The sequence below is a fragment of the Lolium rigidum genome, chromosome 3, assembly GCF_022539505.1.
Source record: "Lolium rigidum isolate FL_2022 chromosome 3, APGP_CSIRO_Lrig_0.1, whole genome shotgun sequence".
In the NCBI taxonomy this organism is placed as follows: Eukaryota; Viridiplantae; Streptophyta; class Magnoliopsida; order Poales; family Poaceae; genus Lolium; species Lolium rigidum.
In genome coordinates, this window is record NC_061510.1 from 391,980,824 (window position 1) to 391,996,273 (window position 15,450).

A 15,450-nucleotide genomic window follows, 5' to 3' on the forward strand; every position below is an offset into this window, starting at 1 on the left:
TGGCCACCCAATCTTGAATCAGCAACTCGTTTGAGGCATGAGAACATCTGTAAGTCCAGACAAAGGGATCTTTCGCGCTACACTGAAAACCCCGAGAGATTTGATCAATCACGTTTATGAAAACTTTAACCTCACTTCTTGTCCATATGTCCCAAAGAGAAAAAGAGTAACTAGATCTCACGTTGGGAAGGGAAGCAGTGGCCCAAAGGTTACAAATCTTCTTGAAGTGAAGCATATCACTGTGAATGAAAAGAGTTTAAGTTTTTTTTTATTGGTACAATGACAGCTACAGAAAAAGGGGATACATGCAGCCCTAGGTCCTTCGGGACCTTTCCTATTCAAAAAAAAAAAAGAACATACATGCAGGATAAAAGATACTAATTGCGATCGACAGCATTGTTGCAACTGGAGCAATCGAACATTAGACCGCGTCGAGCGCCTCATCGATTTGTGCCACAGAGACATTGCACATGCCGGCAAACTGCAGGACATCTTCACTATGGAGAGGCGAAGCTAAGTAACTGGATGACGCCGCGTCTACCAGCTGAATCGGCGGCGGCTCCGGAACTGAAAGCCTGATCCTCTTGATACCGGAATCTAGACCGAGTTCGTCGGTGCTTGAGTCGTAGTTTTTCCTCTTTTCCCTCGTGGAAGAAGCTTCTTCTTCTTCGATTTCGCCAACAGTTTTGAGTGTGGGTCTATTCCGGTGGTTCTTCGCCGCTCCTTCCCACGCTTGCCGTGTTTGCCCAGTCACGCCGGCGTGGATCGTGACTTCCTTGAGCCGTTCGAGGTGCCTGATGTTCATACCTGAAAGGCCATCGAGCCATGGACACAGCAGCTGAAGCGAAACAAGATTCGGCAGAGCTCCTTGCTCCATTGTTGGAAGGGCGGGAGCTGGACTTTGCAGCACAAAACACAGCCGTTCCAGGCTTGGGAGAGCACCATTTCTCATCTCGAAGCTCTCGAGCTGATGGGCTATCAGTTTGAGGTAAAGCAGGCAGCGAAGTCCGAACAGTGCTGACAGAACATCTCGTGTCAGGGTAGCTGTCGCTGATGAGATGCACAGCTCCGTGAGACCTGACAGCATGGTAACAAACGGAGGCAGTCCTCTGAGAAACTCGCCTTGTAGCTTAAGTGACGTCATCTCATATACGAAGCCATCAGGGCATGTCCCGAAATTGATTGAACTGAGCAATTCTCCTGAGCATTCTTCGGAATTAATTGAGAGAGAACGAGCACCTTGGTTCCCTGCATACACCATGGGAACCTTGGCGAACTCCTGAATTGCCTTGGAAAGGTCAGCCCAGTAGTTGCTGCTACTGCCATTCGCACAGGGCTTGCACCATATCTTCATCTTCCTGAGTTTTCTCATTTGGCCCACAAATTGGAGAAAACCTTCTTCCCCATCGGTGTCAAATCCTGCTAAAGTCTGCAAGTTGCTCTCTTCAGACAAGAACTTGCGTAGCTTCCTGATCTTGCTTGCCTTCTTCAGGTCATCTTTCTCAAGCATAAACCTCCCAAACAGGTGAAGTAAGTGTGGAAGCTCGATGACTTTCCTGGGAAGTGTGTTTATCTTGGTTCTCCTCAAGTCCAGTGTCTCTAGACAATGAAGCTTTCCAATAATGCTCTTGGGAAGCTTGGTGATGGAGCTCCCCAAGCTTAGATATCTCAGATACAGCAGCTTGCCTATGTCCTTGAGATGGTCATCTTTCAGATCACTGCAATCTCCGAGATCTAAGACGCGTAGAAGTTCGCACATGACAACATAAGAGATGGCATCAGCTGCTGCATTAGTATTCCCAGAGAGTGTCACAGACCGAACACGAGATAGTCCCTTCTTGCCATATGCCCCTCCACTATACTTGTATGTGGCATCGCCACCATGAATTGAAAGATGTCGAGCATTGACACTGTAGGGTGCTCTTGGACGGTCAAGAGAAGATGCCGCGATGAATTTCAGCGATAAGGACTTGTGCAGCACGAACTCATGCATGATGCCATGGGTTCTGCACGTCTTCACCTGGCCATTGTTTCTTGTATCCCTGATGATATTCCGGTCTATGAGCATCTTGAAATTCTCGTGTGCAATGTCCTCTTCACTGCGTGAAGGATCATTCCGTGCATATCCTTCAGCTAACCAGCGCCTGACTACAACTTTCCTCTTCAATGGACGATCATTTCGGAATAGACCCAGATACAGCAAGCACGTCTGAGCATATCCCGACAGACTCTCGTAGTTATCCAGAAGCACCTCCCTCAGCTCTGCAAAGTGGTCAAGGCCATGCTTCTCCTCTTTCAGGTGTGACCCCAAGTTGCGGCATAACTCACCACACTGTTTCACCGTTGATTCACTCGAACTTTTCAAATAATCCGAGACACTGACAAGAGCGAGTGGAAGGCCATCGCACTTCTTCAACAGCATCGCCGACTCCTCCTCCAGCAGAGGTGATGGTACCCCCGGCAGAGCTATCTTCTTGGAGTCATCGTTGCCAAGTGACTTCACATGGTACACATAACCATTCCCATGGCTGCATATGTTTGCTACTGACTGAATAGTTGTGGTCACTAGTATTCTGCTGCCTTTACCATTGTCTTTCAAAATTGATCTTATAGTGTCCCATTGCTCCATCCTGACGTCATCAATGACAATTAAGTACCTACAGATCATATTTCACGTAACTAGTCAGAACCTATTTACGGAGGATTAGAGCAAGTACAATAAGGTCTAGTCAGCTGGCTACAAGGATTAAAAAAATATATTTGTGTCTAGTTGGAGGAGAGAGAAGAGGAGAGAGAATGTGAGTGGGCTCTTATTCAAGAGCTAGCTCTAGCACGTGTTCCTATGCAAGGTGTGTGAATGAAAGGTGGACCATCTATTGAAAAAGTAGTACATTCTAATAGCCAACTATTGTACTTGTTGGCTACATGTTAGCTGTAGATGACATGGCATCTTGCTTATAGCCAACAACCGGCTATACTATTGGAGTTGCTCTTAGACTAGCCACAATAAGAGTATCATAGGTAGTATCATGCATGCTATGTAAGAAAAAATTTGATGTGGCACATCAATTAATGAGAGAGAGGTGAGAGTAGTATCATAGGTAGATACCGTATCATAGCACGTAAAACTAAAAAATTTAGTGGCAAACACATCATGTATACATATTTGCATTGAGATTCTACAAAACATTAAATATGATGAAACTAGATACCAATTCATGATACTATGCATTGTAGATGTTATATCATAAACTAGTATCATATGTATGATACTAGTCTATGATACTTCCCATTGTGATTAATCTTACGGAGTGCATCTTACGAAATGACATGGGGGTTTAAGGTCCAATCATGGAATTTAAAAGGATTTGCACCAACAAAATGCTTCCACGTATCCCGTAAGTATATTGCCATAACAGGCTGGTCTCGCATATATATCTAGCCGATCCCTAAAACTTAACTCCTTATCCGGCCCAGTAAAATTAACTCCTTATGATTTGTGCACGTAAAGGTTCGTAGTTTCTACCTGATCTCTTATATTTGACTCTTGATAAAAAAAAATTGACCAATTCTTTTAGCCTTTTTGTCACATGCATTCTAACCAGATTGACAAATAGACATACATATATTCGAACAATTCAAACTAAAACATACATAGAGTTCATTCAAAAGCTACCACATCGATTAAGTTCACCCTAAAAGCGACCACGTCAATCAAGTTCATCCAAATAAAAACACTACATCAATCAAGTTCTTTCAAAATGGAACCACATCGATCAACATGCATGGAGCACCACAAAAAGCCATCACATCTACTACTAGCATCCCCTCCGAACGAACTCAAGCACTACCGTGTTCATCACCACCAAGGAAATCATCATAAATGTCAACACCGCCTCCATGTCCACCACCACCGAGGCCACAACACCACCATCACGGGCTAGGATCTCTTGACGAGCGTGCTCCCAATAGATACTTGTCGTGGCATCCATCGTGTTTGGATCCATGAACATGAGATCACGCTTCATCCTCGAAAAAAAAGATCACGCTCGTTGGCCTTCTTTTCATTTGCTAACCTTTCCTCCAGCCTTGTCTTCCTCTCGATCTTCAGCCGCCAACTTGGACCTCCACTTCTTGTCCTCCAAGGTTTTGAGCTCATTCCACCTTGCCGACTTTTCTTCCTTCCATTCGGCCACCAATGCTTTCTTGGTGCCAATCATAGCCACAAGCTCATCCTTGTACAAGCCGACCCACCCTCTCTTCTTCCTCGCCTTTGCAATATTTTTCCCTTCGGACTTCTTGTGACGCTCTTCATCATCATCGGCTTCAACGCCCATGGTAACACGCGACCTCTTTGGTGTGGTATAGATTGTACCGTTTGTCGTGTGTCGTATCCGGAACGCGACAAAAGCTTAGTAATTTCTTTGCCGTGTGCAATTCGTTGCCGAGGAAAGTGTATTTTCCTCTCTGTGGGCTGTGAGATTGAATTAGGGTTTCGGGGTAGTGCTGCTACCCCTCAGGATCTTATATTTATATGCATACGGAAAGAGTCCGTACAGGAATACAATACAATCCGGGTTGTGTACAATACGTACAGCTCACGGACACCTTATCGTTAACACACCCCCTCAATCTAAACTATTGGATACAAGATTTAGATTGGTACTAAAACGATGTAACATTTGTCTAGTAGCTGGTTTTGTAAAAACATCGGCCAATTGATCCTCGGAAGAGATAAACCTTATCTTCAAAGCGCCATCGAGCAACCCGCTCGCACACAAAATGAAAATCAATTTCAATGTGCTTGGTCCTAGCATGGAACACCGGATTATCTGTAAGATAAGTTGCCCCTAAATTGTCACACCACAATATGGGTGTATGCTGCCGAGGAACACCAAGTTCTTGGAGTATCGATTCTACCCACATAGCTTCGAGCAGCACCATTTGCAAGTGCCTTATACTCGCCTCCGTACTAGACCTTGAGACGAGTAGGCTGTTTCTTAGAGCTCCATGACACAAGGTTAGGTCCAACAAAGATTGCTACCCACCGGTGGAGCGATGATCATCAACATCACTCGCCCAGTCAGCATCTGTAAATATACTAATACCCGTAGCTGAGGATTTGTGAAACTTCAGCCCTGTGTCCAAAGTGCCTTTGACATATCTCAGAATACGCTTCACCGCTTCCTAATGTACCTCGGTGGGCTGAGACAAAAACTGACACACTTTGTTGACAGCAAAAGAAATATCCGGGCGAGTGAGAGTCAAATATCGCGAGACCACCAACAATGCTACGGTACCGGAAAGAATCTTCAGTACCTAACAATGTACCAGTATCACGAGACAGACGCTCTGTCGTCACAAGTGGCGTAGAAGTGGGCTTGCAATTCTCCATCCCAACTTTATGGAGGAGATCAAGCGCATACTTGCGCTGAGTAAACGTCATGCCCCCAGAATTGCGAGACGCTTCAAGACCAAGAAAATACTCAAGAGGACCAAGATCCTTGATAGGAAACGTGTCGGAGAGGGCTTGAACGAGCTTGTCAACAGCGGTAGAACTGGAGCTAGCAATGACAATGTCATCAACATACACAAGCATGTAGATGTGAACCGGACCCCGAGAGAACACAAACGGGGACATGTCGGCCTTGGACGAGGTAAACCCAGTCGATACAAATGAGAACTCGAGCGAGCATACCAAGCATGGGGTGACTGCTCGGACCATAAAGCGCACGGCGAAGCTTGCATACATGGGAGGGAAAACGAGCATCCTCAAAACCTGGCGGCTGCTGCATGTACACATCCTCTTGTAGATAGCCGTGAAGAAAAGCATTGCTGACATCAACCTGGCGAAGAACCCAGCCATGAGAGACTGCCAATGAAAGCACCAGATGAACGGTGGTGGGCTTGACAACAGGACTGAAAGTTTCACCGTAATCCAAACCATGCTGTTGAGTAAAACCACGGGCAACCAGGCGATCCTTGTGCTTCTCAATAGAACCATCAGGCTTATGTTTAGTTTTGAACACCCATTTGCTCCCAACAATATTGACACCAGGAGGACGAGGCACAAGAACCCAAGTGCGAGTCTGACAAAGAGCAGAGAACTCATCAGCCATAGCAGAGCGCCAAGCAGGTTCTCGGAGAGCATCACGGTGCGAGGACGGAGCGACAAACAGGGGCACGACGGCGCACATCATAGCGGACCGTGTCGTCGGTGTAAACCTTCTCACGACGGGTATTATCACGATGACGAGTAACCATAGTGTGAGCCGGTGCGGGAGCAAGCATTCGAACCAACCGCAGACGGACCAGACGGGGGCGCACCCGGTGAGTCAGCGGGCGAAGACACGCCAGGCAAATCATCAGTCGTGGGCGAGGCTGCCGGGGCGCCAGGCGAGGCAGGCACAGGCGAGGCAGGCGGGGCCGCTGATGACTGTGACGCGGGCGTGGGCGCGGGGCGCGACGGAGCCGGGCCAGGCGCATGGGACGGCGTGCCCATGCCATGCACGTCGATCGCAGGCGTGCTGGGGACGTCGATCACGGGAGCAATGCCAGCATCTGAAGCGGCAAAATCAGACGGGACTCGCACATCGGCAACGGAGGCTACGGCAGGAGTGTCGTAGTAAGGTAAGACAAGTCATATTTTCGCATATGGTCACTAGTAGCCGGTTCAGAGGACGGATAGGTGATGGCCTCATATAAGGAGGGAATATCTATCTGAGAACCAGGAGTGGCATAGGGAAAAACGGATTCATCAAAGACGACCGATCTAAACACTTATACCCCTTATGCATAGCACTGTAGCCTAAGAACACACAAAGTTTGGAACGAAAAGCAAGCTTATGTGCATTATATTTTCGGAGGCTAGGCCAGCAAGCACAACCGAAGATAAAATCATAGTTAGGCTGGATGTGAAGAAGCCGGAACATAGGCGTCTCCTTGTTCAAGATAGGTGTAGGCATGCGATTAATTAAATAACATGCAGTCAAGAAGGCTTCATCCCAGAACCGCAGAGGTAGGGAGGAGTGAGCAAGGAGAGCGAGACCAGTTTCAACAAGATGACGGCGTTTGCGTTCAGCAACACCGTTCTGCTGAGAGGTATGAGGACAAGACACCCTATGAGAGATGCTAACACGCTGAAAATAGCGGTGAAGGCGGTGATACTCACCACCCCAATCGGACTGGACAACTTTGATTTTGCCATTGAGGAGACGTTCAACATGGGCCTGGAAAGCATAGAAAACTTGCTCGACATCAGACTTATGTTTCAGGAGATATATCCAACAGAAGCGAGAATAGTCATCAACAAAGCTAACATAGTAGGAATATCCACCGAAGAAGAAATAGCAGGTCCCCAAACATCCGAATGAATTAATTCAAGAGGCATAGTAGAAACACGTTCAGAAGCAGTATATGATAACTGATGGCTCTTGCCACACTAACATGCATCACAAATAAAAGAAGACTTGTCTAAAGCTAACACAGGCAAGCTATGATTCTTAACAATTGTTTGAACTATATTATTGGACGGATAACCAAGACGCTGATGCCATCGGGATGGCGAGACCTTGACACTGGAGCTAGCATGGCGAGATGAAGATGAAGATGACGCTCGATTAACCGGGCTCGGATATAGGCCCCCTTACTCCTACCGTGAAGAAGAATTCTCCTCGTGGCCTTGTCCTTAACAAAGAAAAAGTCACGGTGAAATTCCACAAAGACAAGATTATCGAGCAACAAGACGGTATACGTAAAGAAGGTGTCTGGCTAATTCCGAGTACGTGGAGTATATTTTTCAACTGGATAGATGAACCGGCTAAAGTAGAATGACCAATATGGGAAATAGACAAACCTTTACCGTTAGCCACTTGAACATTATCATTGCCGGTGTAACGCTCGTGCATGTGGAGGCGCTCAAGATCATTAGTGAAGATCATTAGTGATGTGATCTGTTGCCCCGGAATCCATCAGCCATGGCGGGAGATTGTTGTTGGAGGTCATGGAGGCGGCGTTGCCAGAACGCCGGCTGTTTGTTGCGAGTGAAGTCTTGATTGAAGCGGTTTCTGCAATCAAACGCATCATGCCCCCAATATCCGCAGAGTTGGCACTGCGGACGCTGCTTCTTGCCACGGCGGCCGTTGCTTTGGCCGTTGGGCTGGTTACCACCATTGTTGCCATAGCCACCAGACTGTGGCTGGTCATTGCGGCCTTGGCCCTGTGGGTAGGAGGTCCGAGAGGGTCGCCCCCCGCCAGGCTGAACGGAGGAGTAGTCTGGCACACGCGGCCGACTGTTGTTGGAGTAGGAGCCGGGCCGGGAAGCGGCATGAGCCGTAGAAGTCCACTCGTCGTCCTGCGCCTGCTGGGCCTGCTTGGAGTCGAACGAGAGGATGCCGGAGTAGAACTCGGCGTAGGGCACCGAGCGATTCCCCATAGTAAGGTGACCGGCAATGGCGTTGAAAGTCTTGCCGAGGCCGGTGATGATGTAGTCGATCAGGTCGTCGTTGGAGACGGGTGCGCCGGCGATTGCCAAGGTGTCGGCGATAGCCTTCATCTTGTGCATGTACCGCCCGGCGGTGAGATCATCCTTACGTAGCGTCGTAAGCTGCCGACACGGTGACGCGATGTTGGCGCGGCTCGCGCGCCATACATGGTGTGGACGCGCGCTCCACACGGCGGCGGCGGTTGGGCAGCTTATAAGCCGGGCAGCGATCTCCGGCTCCATGGAACCGAGGAGGAGCCCAAGCACCCGCTGGTCGACCGTCCACCGGCTGGGTGTATGCGGGATTGGGGACATCCACCGCATCGGCGCCCACGCCACGCTTGACTCGTCTTTGCGGGAGCCACCTTGGTGCCGTCGAGATAGCCATGGAGACCAACGCCAGACAAATTGGGGAGGGTCAAGCCCTTCCACAGAGTAAAGTTTGTCGCATCCAGGCGCACGGCAGGCGCCGAGATCGACGCAGGCGGGGCGATGGGGAGAGCGCCGATCGAGCTCGAAAGCTGGAGTGCTCCAGTCGATCCCATGGCTGCGCGGAAGAACTCGCGCGCGGGAAGACGACGGAGGGGCGACGCGGAGAAGCTCGCATCGAGAGCGGCGGCGCGACGAAGCGAGAGGGGCTCGTGCGCGGCTCTGATACCAAGATTGAATTAGGGTTTCGGGGTAGTGCTGCTACCCCTCAGGATCTTATATTTATATGAATACGGAAAGAGTCCGTACAGGAATACAATACAATCCGGGCTGTGTACAATACGTACAGCTCACGGACACCTTATCGTTAACACTGTGTACACTACCTTTGCCGTGGCAGTAGTGAACCGAGATGTAAATTTGCGAGGAAAGACTGTTGCTATTGCCTTCACATCAATCTTGTGGACAATCTCAGCAAAAGTGTGATTACAGTTGAACAAAGCTTGTTTCAAATAATCCCACCTCTGTTGTTCAAGATACTCCATGTTTTGGATTGACTATGGTCTGACTCGGCATGGAGTATCTCAAAGGGGCATACCAAAAGGACACAAGTGAAGTGACAACAGGCTGATCATTCTGCACTTCTATCCTTAGCTACGACTGAGCGAATTTCGAACTTCAAATCCAAAGTTGAGGATGCCTTCATTATATTTTATATTTCTACTACAAATGAATTTTAGAACTAATCTTACTAGAAATTAATTTTATTAATGGGGGAGGGGGGTCTATGGTGAAACAGCATAAGAGGAGGATGAAAATATGGATGCACACCTGTTGTCCTGGAGGTAGTCCGTGAGCGTGTCTTGAAGATGTCGTTGACCATCATCAACATCCATTACTTCTTTCTCTCTGGGAAGAACTTGACGGACTATCTCCCGTAGGATCCAGCTGAATCCGCCGCCGTCAATCTCCGGCGAACGACCAGCAGCAGTAACCCAAGCACGGCAGGGGAATCTCTCCTTGGTGCGAGGGCTGTCGTAGACTGCCCTCGCGAGAGTGGTCTTCCCCAAGCCGCCGAACCCCACAACGGAGATCACCCTCAGCTGCTCTTTCTCGCACTCCACCTCATAAAGCAGGGAGACGAGATCCTCGACGGCCTTTCCGATGCCAACCATGTCGCGTCGCGTAATGGTAGGATCACCATACCTCCTCCTCGAGGTGGTACCAGAAATAGGATTATCCATAACCCGCTGGTGCGCCTCCTTGATGCGGCTCCGAATCTTCTGGATGTCGCCGGCGAAGCTCGAGCAGATGGCGGCTTTTGTGAGGCTACGGAACGGCCTGGCCCCAAGCTGCTTGCACACCAGGCGGTGCGTGAAGCGGTCGATGCAGTCCTCGACGTCGTGTGCGATGTCCAGCATCTCCTCGCTGTAGCGCGTCTCCACGACAGTGCTGCGGCAGCCTTCGCTCCTCGCCCCAGATGCGGCATAGAACATGTCGAGATCTAACATGATTTGTTCGACATCTTGCGTGAGGTTCTTGTGCTTCTCATACTCCTTGCGGAGGACCTCGAACAGCTTCCCCACGACCGTCTTCAGGATAGATCCGGCCACGGCAGCCTCCATTGATTTTATCGATGTGTTTGTATTATTGGGTCTCCGGCCTCTCTCCGGCCGTATGTCTAGTCTATACTAGTGGTTGGGGCACCTCATGAGTGCTGCTATACACACGACAATTTATGTCCGAAACCCGTACGATCCTTTGTAGCGCCAGCTTGCTCCACGTGGGTAAGGGTTGGACTCTGCCTTTTCTCTTACCAATCCAAGGCCAGCCAAATTTTCTCTTTCTTTCCGCTAAAAGGAATGCTAAAGAAGTCAAGCCAAGAGCGCGCTTAGAAAATAGTCCATTAATGTTTTAATCTGATTTTAGGTTGTATTCAAAAAAGCGGACGGGCGACAACTTCTTCATTCCCTCCTTAGAAGCATCACCAGATTTGCCAAGTTGGTTTGTCTCGTCGGCAGTTGCAGTGAATGTTGAGGCGGCGGGGTTGTTCTTGAATATTGGGGAGGTGGAACAAACATGTCCGTTTGTGTCAAACTAGACACCCGGAGGGCGGCGAGCGGCGCGGCGAGATCAGTGTGTCGTCCTGCTTTTGCCCCGGTCCCGCCCGTTATTGATTAAAAAAAAAGTAGTTAGGGTGGATGTTCAAGTGTCGCATCGAACGGCCTCCTGTGTCGGTGTGGAAAGAGGGCCCGATGTTGTCGAGGATCCGACGCGAGTCCCAAACCTCGAGCTCCTGATGCGCGTGCGGCGCTGGAAACTGGTCGTGGACACGATCTTCCGCATATCACGGTCATGGCGCCTCCTCCCACCCCAAGTGTGCCTACGAGCTCCTCCGCCAGCAATGCAGCATCCATGTTGTCATCGTAGCGAGTTTGGTCCCTCGCCACTGCCTTTGCTACTTGCACCATCACTGGGCGTCCCGCTCCAACCCTCGGGTCTGCCGATCCTCCTTACGCAAGGTGAAGGAGGAGCCAGAGTTCGCGATGCCGCCCGTCAATCCGAGGCGTGGCAACAACAGCGTTAGCCGGCAGCAGCACAGGCGCGCCGGCGGCGCCCTCCTCATCCCAAAGCCGGAGGTGAAGGAGGAGCAGGACGACGAGGCAGCCGGTAAGACGACGCTGTTGGCGTTGTACAAGCGGCAGCAACGTCTCATCGCTAGCAGCGATGACCCCCGAGGACTGCCCTGGCTTGCGAGCGGCGTGCTTGGCGTCGTTGAACGGCGTTCAACGACGCCTGGAGGGGCGACCTCGACGCGGCGATCACCATGTCCATCTGTGACTCTGGGAAGCCGCTCATGGGCCTCACCGACGACGACGAGGCTGGGGAGAGCGGCATGGTGAAGGACGAGCCCGTCGACGAGCGCGGCAAGTAGGACGTCATCGACGACATGTACAATTTTCACCAGTACACGACGCCTCTAGCCGACGCGAGTACTACTAGATTAGGGTTTAATTTAAATTTTATCGAATTTCGTTCGAATCTACGTAATATATAGCAAGTCTGAACGAATTCGCTTAAGTTTCAAATATCCAAAATTTTATTTGGGGGACGCGGCTGGAAGCGACGTCTCCCAAACGTGACACGAAGGAAACACGTCCCCAAACGATAAATCCCACGTCGTTTGGAGGATGCTTTGCGGGACGCTGTTGATATGCTCTAGTATATGTTTCGAAGCCAATGATATTTTTACTAGGCTCGGCAGTACTGCGGTTTGGGAAGTTGTGCATTAGGAAGAGAAATAATTAACACCAAAAGAACGGAGCACCAAGAGAAAGGAGTATTGTACACAGATCGGACAATATTTGTCGTGTGTGAAGCACTTTCGGCACCTCATAGGGCTCGTCCTCTGCGTCTAGTCCATTCCAACTGCCAGGTGGACTTCCAATGCAAGTGCCCAGTTAGCTGTTTCGGTTTTCCAGAAACAGGTTTTCAAAAATCATGAACTGGTAAACATCTATTCACTACAGGGCATGGGCAGCCCGGCCCGGACGGCCCAAAAAATCATGGGCCAGGCTGGGCCAAAATTGCATGTCAAACTAGGCTCCGGCCAAGATTTTGAGCCCGACGGTCGGGCCAGGCTAGGCTACGAGCTGACGCGAAACGTGATTTAAGCCGTTGTCGGTGAAAGTTCAGAGATGGTAAACCTAGAGGGGGTGAATAGGTTTCTACAGATTTTAATTCTTTTTTTGCAATATTTGGCTTTGCGGAATATAAAGGTGAGCCTAATGCAAACTAGGTGAAACAACATATATGATAATACAACTAACTCAAGCACGAAGGCTCTCACAGGCAGTTAAATCACAAATAAAGAGTTCGATTAGAGATAACCGATAGCACGCGGAGACGAGGGTTTATTCCCGTGTTCCCTTTCTTTGCAAGAAGGTACGTCACGTTTGGAGGAGTGGAGGTCCCACGAAGGATTCCCCGCGCCACGAAGGCTCACCCTATTCTCCGGAGCCTATCCCACGAAGGAATAGCTCTCTCACTTGTGGTAGACTTTGAGGTAGTCTCCAAACCTTCACAATCTTGTCATGAGCAAATCCACAGCCCGGATGCTTCCGGACCACTCTTGCCCACTTAGGGTTTTCAAGGAACCCTAGAGAGCAAGCTTCTTGATGAATACAAGGGGGAATAAGATTTGGCTTGGTAGAATAGTAGATCGGGTCCTCCTCTATCGTTTCCCCGGAGAGATTTGAGTTTGGGTGGTGGAGGAGGGAGATCTGAGGCTTTTGGTGTTTCTAACAATGGAGTATGAGAGAGGGAGCTCAAGAACAGCTTGTAGTGTAGTGCCTAACTTTTCAGAGGTAGGAGAAGGGCTATTTATAGTGTCACTTGAAATATGGTCGTTGCTCACTTGACACATCAGAAGATTCCTCGAGAAACCCGGTCAACCGGATTTGGCGCCGAACAGGCCAGCGCACGGGCCGGTCGGACCGGCCCTGTGACCGGACCGGCCGGTTTCAACCGGAGCTGGGACCGGGTCTTGACCGGGCGGGCTTCTGAGGCTACTGGATCTTGTTCGGTTGGCACAAGCGCGTAGGCCGGTTGGGCGCCGGGCCACCCGGTCAGCCATCCGGTCAGACCAGGCCAGCGATTGGATTGGCCGGTCCAAACCGGGCAGGCAACCGGACCGAGACCGGACCATCGCCCCGACCTTACTGGTTCCCACCCGGTTGGCAGCGGTCCTGGGGCCGGTCTGCGCCGGGCTGGCCGGTGCCAGGGCCGGTCTAACCAGGCCAGGGACCGGCCATGCTCTGGAAACCCCTTGTTGATTTTTCATCGAAGTGGGGGGTCTCCCATTGCCTTCTTGTTCCATTGATACACCATTATACCTCTTTGGCTAATACCCGGGAATCATCTTGTAGACATGTATTAGTCCAAATACTCTAGCACGGTGTCATAGTTACCAAAATAATGGATAAGGGTAAGATACCCTTACAATCTCCCCTTTTTGGTATACGATGACAAACCGAGCTAGAGTCACATATAGATATTATGATAAGCCTTAAACCTTGATTCCATATGAGATATTGAGACAGCTCCCCCATAATGTGTGCACTTGGAGAATTTGCGTTTGAATGCAAAGTGCAACATTTGTGGAACATGAGTAGCTCCCCCAATATCTTTAGGAAACAAGCATGATATGGATATGTGCATATCAAGATATATAAGCATAGCACACATAATCATCCTAGCATAGAGATTAAGCATATAGGTACATGTCCATACATGAATTACTTAAACTAGCAAATGATTCTTGGAGGAATGAAAAAACAACCAAATAAGCACAAGCCAAATAAGAAGCAAATAAAATGTCAAGCATGGCTTGTGCAACCAAGGACCCATAATCCTAGACTCTACTCTCTTCTCCCCCTTTGGCATCGGAACACCAAAAAGGTGAAGAAAAGGGATGCTAGCGTTCCCATCAATAGAACTCGTGCCCGGCGGATGGAGAGCTGCCATCACCATCATCATCATCATCATCCTCTTCATCATCATCATCGCCATTGCCATCCTCATCACCTTCATCCTCTTCATCATCATCATTCCTATGTCCAGAGTGAGCAGTGTGAGGAGGAAGACCACTGTGAGCATACATGGAGAGATCGAAGTTCTGAAGCATCTCATCAGTAATAGGAGGCATCTCCCAAGTAGGGGCATGTACAGGCTCCATCTCAGGTCCAGGAGGAGGCACAGGAGTGTTTCTGGCAGCCATGAACTCATTATGTCGCCTCCTAGTTTCCTAGCTCAAGGCAAGGCTTTGATGTGCAACATCATTGGTATTTTTGTACATTTGCCACAAGCTGGACAAGAACCGTGAGACACCATGCTGTGGGCGCCTAGAGTAGCTAGAGCTAGCAGGGTCATGTCTTTCCTTGGACCTACGCTCAGAAGGCATCATGGAAGGGACGTCCGGTTTATCTCCTTGGATAGGAACCTTGAAAGCCTCCATCTTGACCCGTTCACCTTCCGTATTGTGAGGTGCTTGCACAACCTTGTTGATGAGCAGCTGAATGTACCGAGCATAGTTTGGCGTCATCCTCTCGCGAACAGAGCGCTTCAGCTCACAGTAGATGAGATCACAGCCATCAATGGTCTTCTGGCGCTCAGGGTGGCAGTAGTACATCAAGTTCAGATGATAGGCACGGCATTCACTTGTATCTCCAGACTTGCTGATGAGATTCTCACGGAATATCTTGGCAAGTAGAAGGTAGGAGTAGTACATGCCAGAGATAGTGGGAGGGCCAGCTATGGGTTCCAGAGGATAGCAGAAAGCAATGCCGGTTTGCCGCCCGGTCGACCGGGCCAGGCGCCGGATGGCCCGACGCAGAGGCCGGTCCAACCGGGCCAGAGACCGGCCAGAGGTATTTTGCCCAGTTTTGTTCCGTTTTGCCTTGTTGTGCCCCTATTCTTTGTGTAAATGTGTATGAATGCTCAGATGATGACATGTACATATAGATAGATAGACGATGATG

General features: G+C 49.6%; 1 protein-coding gene across 1 annotated transcript; it reads right to left on the reverse strand.

Annotated features, from left to right (window-relative positions):
• Window positions 1-386: 386 nt before the first annotated feature.
• LOC124704528 (disease resistance protein RGA4-like) lies at window positions 387-10,596 on the reverse strand. Its single transcript, XM_047236798.1, has 2 exons — window positions 9,743-10,596; window positions 387-2,657 (listed from the first exon to the last, which is right to left on the reverse strand). The coding sequence occupies exons 1-2, from the start codon at window positions 10,534-10,536 to the stop codon at window positions 422-424; spliced, it is 3,030 nt and encodes a 1,009-aa protein (XP_047092754.1). The 5' UTR covers window positions 10,537-10,596; the 3' UTR covers window positions 387-421.
• Between the last annotated feature and the right edge of the window lie 4,854 nt (window positions 10,597-15,450).